The following is a 6,139-nucleotide window of genomic DNA, read 5'->3' as shown; positions in this document are numbered from 1 at the left end:
TTTGTGACCTAAATATAATATATGGAAGGAGTATCTGGTATATCGGGTTACCTAGGAGTTTATAAATCTTGATCTATCAAAATTTATAGAAATTCATAAATTCACATCCATTGTGATAAATTAAATAACTTTTTTTTAGTCTAGTAAAAACACGCTATTGATAAGTATTTTAGTATGAGGTAAGATGATACATGTAATTATATATTATTTAGATTTATTTTGAACAAATCAATTATACATATTATCTAGGTCATGTCACTAAAAAAGCAGAATTGATCAGGTCATTATATCATCCCACTACTTGTTATATATAGACAAGAAGAATATTCTTGCATGAGCAATGATGTCAAGAAATTGAGAAAACATATATCATAACAACAGAATTGATCAATTTAAATGGTAATAACGTAGGTTGATCAAGTTTTACAATGTCTCGCCCAAGACCCAGTAAAGCTATATAGGCTGAAGGGTGAATTTTGAAGCAGACAAAGTTTTCAAGAGGGTGAATGGGTCCGGTCAGCTGCCATTATGCCTTGTCAACTATGTCATGCATGCAGCGGTCAATTGAACCCGTAAGACCTTTTCTTTTTCAGTTATGTTCGTTACTATAAAAACCTTCCATTGCCTCCCTCCATTTTCATCATCAACCTCTGAATTAATTCTCATCCTACATATCACAAACACATTAGAGAAGCCAGAGAAATTAGAAAGCCGATACATTTTCTCAAAAAAGAAAAGGGAAAATCCATATACATTAATATGGCCTCTTTACAAGCTTCAAGTTTTCTTGTCTCTTGTAGTTGTTCAACAAGAATCAAAGCTGCCATTTCTGTACCTAAGCTTCCAGGAATTCGTATTTCAGTTCCGAGAAATGCATTAAATGTAGTTGAGGATCTGAATTTAAGAGATGGGTTCACAAGTGCAATCCCAATAGAGAAGATTAATACTGCCACTAACACAAGGATTGATCAAGAACCAGCAACTACTAGAGCAACAGTCAAGCTTTATGCCATCTTGGAAGCCGTTGCAGATAGAGTAGAGATGCACAAAAACATTGGGGAGCAACGTGACAATTGGAACAAACTTCTTTTGGGTTCAATTAACATGATCATTCTTACAGCCGCAACCATGGCTGGTGTATCAGCAGGAGCTCCTCTTTTAGCTTTGAAGTTATCATCAACGCTTTTATTTTCTGCAGCTACTGGAATGTTACTGATCATGAACAAAATCCAACCTTCACAGCTTGCAGAAGAGCAAAGAAATGCCACAAGATTGTTCAAGCAACTTTATAGACAAATACAAACTACACTTGCTCTTCGTGATCCTACGGAGTTAGATGTGAAGGATGCCATGGAGAAAACTTTGGCTCTTGATAAAGCTTACCCTCTTCCTTTGTTAGGAAGCATGATTGAAAAGTTCCCTGAAAAGTTTGAGCCTGCTGTGTGGTGGCCTAAATCAAATGAGACCCAAGGTAGGAAACAGCCTAAAAAGGTGACTACACAAGGAAAGAATGGGTGGAGTGAAGATCTTGAAGAGGAGATGAGGGAGGTGATCGAAGTGATAAAGAAGAAAGACAGTGAAGATTATATGAGGCTTGGCAACTTGGCATTGAAGGTAAACAAAATCTTATCTATCTCAGGTCCACTACTCACTGGCATTGCAGCTGCTGGGTCTGCCTTTGTAGGCCATGGATCTTGGGCAGCAATTGTGGCAGTGACAGCAGGAGCATTAGCTAGCACGGTCAATACCTTCGAGCATGGTGGCCAGGTTGGTATGGTGGTTGAAATGTATAGAAACTGCGCTGGATTCTTTACACTTTTGGAAGAATCAATTGAATCTACAATTCAAGAAGGGGATTTGGAGAAAAGGGAAGGAGAAATGTTTGAAATGAATGTAGCATTGAAACTTGGAAGAAGCTTGTCACAGCTTAGAGAACTTGCTAGAAAATCTTCTTCTCGTGCTGATGGAACAGGCATAGATGAGTTTGCTAGCAAGCTATTTTGAAAGTAGAATTATTTTTTTTTGTCCATAACCAATCACTTTGTTTTATTATTTTCAAGACCAATTCCTTGTACAAAGTGGCTTCTCTCAGGCCTCTAACCTCAAACTTGTATGTAAGTCCAAGATTCTTACTATTGCATATAAAATATTGCAGAAATTGCGAATGGTTCCATTCATTTGTTGAGCTATACCAAGAAAATCTGATTTCCCACAGATTTCCAAAAATCTTAGTCCTTTCTACATTTTTGTCATAAGATCAAATGGACTGCCATATATAAGATCACTTCTACATGTGAGATAATTTGCAAGGTCAAAGAAAGAAAAGAAGAAATTGCTGATGTCTCTCCTGAGACCCAATAACTCTGACATTTTTATCAGAGTATTCTTCAGATTTCCAAAAATCGTAGTCCTTTCGACATTTTTATCATAAGATCAAGTGGACTGCCATTTATGAGATCACTTCTACATGTGAGATAATTTGTAAGGACATAACTTTGAAGAAGACGAGGCCTCCTGAGAAGATATTTAGGCTTAAGTAAGAAAACTTGAAATGTGGAAATAATTATAGTGATGTTGCATAATATAATATAGAAATATTTGCACATATATATCAACAATAAGACTGATCAGATCTCCAATCGGCTATTGAAATATTTACTGAAAGGATTGTTGAAGCATTGTAAAGATGTTGTACCCAAATTCAAGGGCAATGCCATCAAATTAGGATCAATATTGTCTCTTTTGGACAAGGCATTGTTGCTAACAATGTCCAAGTACCAAGTATATAAGAATTATTTTTTTGTTGGTTTCAAATTCTAATTTTGTAAGATTATTATTGGATATAATATCAGCAGTCTTTTATGCATACTCTAATCTTGCTTGGATCTTAGGATTCCATGCATGAAATTAAAAGTAACATTAATTAATACGGTTGATCATAAAATTTTGGTTTTTTTTTTTTTTTGTAGAATATGGTTTTTTCCTTCTTTAATACCCTTTACGTCTTAATCTTATTGACCCTTTTGACACTTCAAATATAACCATAGCAGTGTTTTTTTCTTTTGATGGCTGCGATTATCTTTAAGGTACGGGCATTGCTAGTTAATGTTTTGGCAAAAACAATGACTGATGAACTAGTAAAGAATTACATTTGATGGACAATATTCAAAGCTGCAAGGGAAAAATACTTCCTTTACTTGCTTACAATTGTGGCCAAAGGAATTGGAATTTGAGACCATAAGAATTACAAGATGGCAAACTGCGTTTTTCTGTTGACATGAAAAAATTCGGGATTGATATGGTGATTAAATTATTATTTTTTCTCTCTCTTTTTTTTATTCAAGGTACTTTGGCCGGAATCTAAAAGGATTTATTTAATATTTTCTAAATATATTAAGCTGAATTTAAGTGATGGGTTCACAAGTATAATCCCGTTACGAAAACGGCGCGAGACGAGATCATCAATATGAAGCAATCGAAATGATAACTCTAACAGCTACAACCATGGCTGGTGTAGCAGCAGGAGATCCCGTTGTGGCTTTGAAGTGATCTCCAACCTTTTTATTTTCTGCAGCAACCGGAATGTTACTTATCATGGACAAAATCCGACCTTCACAGCAGAAGAGCAAATAAATGCCACAAGATTGTTCAAGCAGCTTTATAGCCAAATACAAACTACACTTGCTCTTCGTGATCGTAAGGAGTTAGATGTGAAGGATGCCATGGAGAAAAATTTGGCTCTTAATAAGGCTTAACCTCTCCCTTTGTTAGGGAGCATGACTGAAAAGTTCCCTGAAAACTCTGAGCCAGCTATATGGTGGCCAAAATCAAATGTATCCCTAGGTAGAAAACACAAGGAAAGAGCGAATGGAGTGAAGATCTTGAAGAGGTGATAAAGACAAAAGACAGTGAAGATTATATTAGACAAGGCCACTTGGCATTGAAGGCAAACAAAATTTTAGCTATCTGTGGTCCATTACTCACTGGCACTGCAGCTTCTGGGTCAGCCTTTGTAGGCCATGGATCTTGGGCAGTAATTGTGGCAGTGACAGAAGGTGCATGAACTAGCTCCGTCAATACCTTCAAGCATGGCGGCCAAGCTGGTATGGTGGTTGAAATGAATTGAAACTGTGCTGCTTAAATGGAGAATTCTGTATGTTGTATTGATCAGAATATGGTAAATAAGGAAACAATTTATATAGAACCTATGTACTCTATTCTAAGTAAACAGATCATAAAATAAAATTAATTATATTTACATCCTATAATCATTCTCAATCAGATCGTGTGATTGCTTTTCCTTTAACAGGATTCTATATATACATTTTGGAAGAATCAATTGAATCTACAATTCAAGAAAGGGATTTGCAGAAAAGGGAAGAAGGAGGAATGTTTGAAATGAATGTGGCATTGAAGCTTCTCGCAGTTTAGAGATCGATCTTGCTAGAAAATCCTCTTCTTCTCATATGTAGATGGAAGCACCATAGATGAGTTTGCGGGCAAGATATCCTGAAAGTTGTTCATCACCAATTTCATTTTATTTTTCAAGAAACATGTCGTACGTACATCAATGTAAATATTTTTCATTTTGTTTTATTTTTACTATTGCTGCCTCATCACACGGCATCCATACGAAGAAAGAAACATATATTATATTAGAAAATTTGACTTCATGACTGTGAATAAATTTAAACTTATTTACAATAAATAGAATATTTTTAAAACTTGTTGGGATGTTGTCATTTAATATGTAACAACTTTTGTAGCTTATTTTATGATGTAGGATTATCATTGTTAAAAAAATACAATGGTAGTTGCACCAACCATTAATAAAAATGTTGCAACCCATGTGCTACCACCATTTATGCTATAATTTATAGTCTCTTGTTTACCATGAATTACTTGTAAATAGAGGAATTATTTGATAGCAAAATAAAAGAGAGTGTATAGCCAAAGATGTGAGATAGATAGCCAAAGAGGTGAGAAATATCGGAAAGAGTGGGCAATCAAAGACAATCAGTAGTAGCTGTCATTGTAGCACCGAGAAGAGAGAAATAGAGTGAGGTTGAGAGTTAACATAAAGTAGATGATTCCTCCCCTTATATTATTGTAAATCTTGTTCTCTATATATAATGAAATGGCTTCTCCCGTGAATGTAGGCAGTTTGTCGAACCACATTAAATATTGTATCAGTGTGCTTAGACTCTAATAGGCAATTATCAGAACATCACTGGTTTGGAATCTTCAACAATTGGTATTAGAGCATATGGTTTAAAGTAGTGTTTGATTTTGTTAAAAAATAAAAGTTGTCAAAATTATGTTTTGACCATACCACTGTGTAAAGGAGAAAAAGATGATCATATTGGTGAAAACGGTGTCAAAATCATACTTCGAACATGGCCCCACGCACCACTACACACCGACAAGATGGTTGCCTCCGCGTGCCACGAGTCTTCTTCGCCGATGATGAGCTAGCTTGACCCGAATACTAGATAACCCGACCTACATGGCTGACCTAAATAGAGGATGACATCATCATGATGTAAGCATGGCGTCAGCATGCACAATTAGCATGTCATGTCAACAACAAGTCAGCTGACATGTCAACACAGTTGTAAGTCTTGATGTGAGGCTTGAAAAATCATTCCAGGCCGAGCATGATTGATACGCTCGAAGGAGAATGTTATGTCCCAGAAACAAGCGTTAACACTCTTCAGATGAGATGTGGTAGATCATCTTGTTGAAATGATCCTTTGATGTCAGCAAAGATGTGCTTTGGTGACTCTGGTGACTGAAAGGTTTGGCGAGTACCTGTAAACTTAGTCACATATACTCTTGAAATGGGAAGTTTGAAAGAGCTGCAGAATGCAAGTTTGTACTGAAGAAGCAAGAGGACAATTGGTCATATAAATGTCAAAAGAGGTGATTGTTCGGATGTTGTCATTTAATGGGCAACAACTTTTGCAGCCTACCATAACAAATAGGGTTGCCATTGTCAAAAGGCTATAATAATAGTTGCACTAATCATTGACAAAAATGGTACAACCTATGTGCCGCCACCATTTGTGCCATGATTTATGACCTCTTATCTGCCATGAATTGTCTATAAATAGAGGTATTATTTAAGAGTAAAATGAAA

The 6,139-nt window shown here is 36.0% G+C and overlaps 1 protein-coding gene across 1 annotated transcript; it reads left to right on the top strand.

Moving 5' to 3' along the window:
* Positions 1-349: 349 nt before the first annotated feature.
* LOC105141494 (probable F-box protein At4g22030) lies at positions 350-4,431 on the top strand. The gene is made up of 4 exons (XM_011048728.1): positions 350-1,982; positions 3,575-3,749; positions 3,848-4,055; positions 4,310-4,431. The coding sequence occupies exons 1-4, from the start codon at positions 760-762 to the stop codon at positions 4,429-4,431; spliced, it is 1,728 nt and encodes a 575-aa protein (XP_011047030.1). The 5' UTR covers positions 350-759.
* Positions 4,432-6,139: the final 1,708 nt, after the last annotated feature.

This window comes from Populus euphratica, unplaced genomic scaffold, assembly GCF_000495115.2.
Source record: "Populus euphratica unplaced genomic scaffold, PopEup_1.0 scaffold119.1, whole genome shotgun sequence".
In the NCBI taxonomy this organism is placed as follows: domain Eukaryota; kingdom Viridiplantae; phylum Streptophyta; class Magnoliopsida; order Malpighiales; family Salicaceae; genus Populus; species Populus euphratica.
The sequence above is the reverse complement of the archived record's forward strand: the minus strand, read 5'-3'. Positions and strand labels throughout refer to the sequence as shown.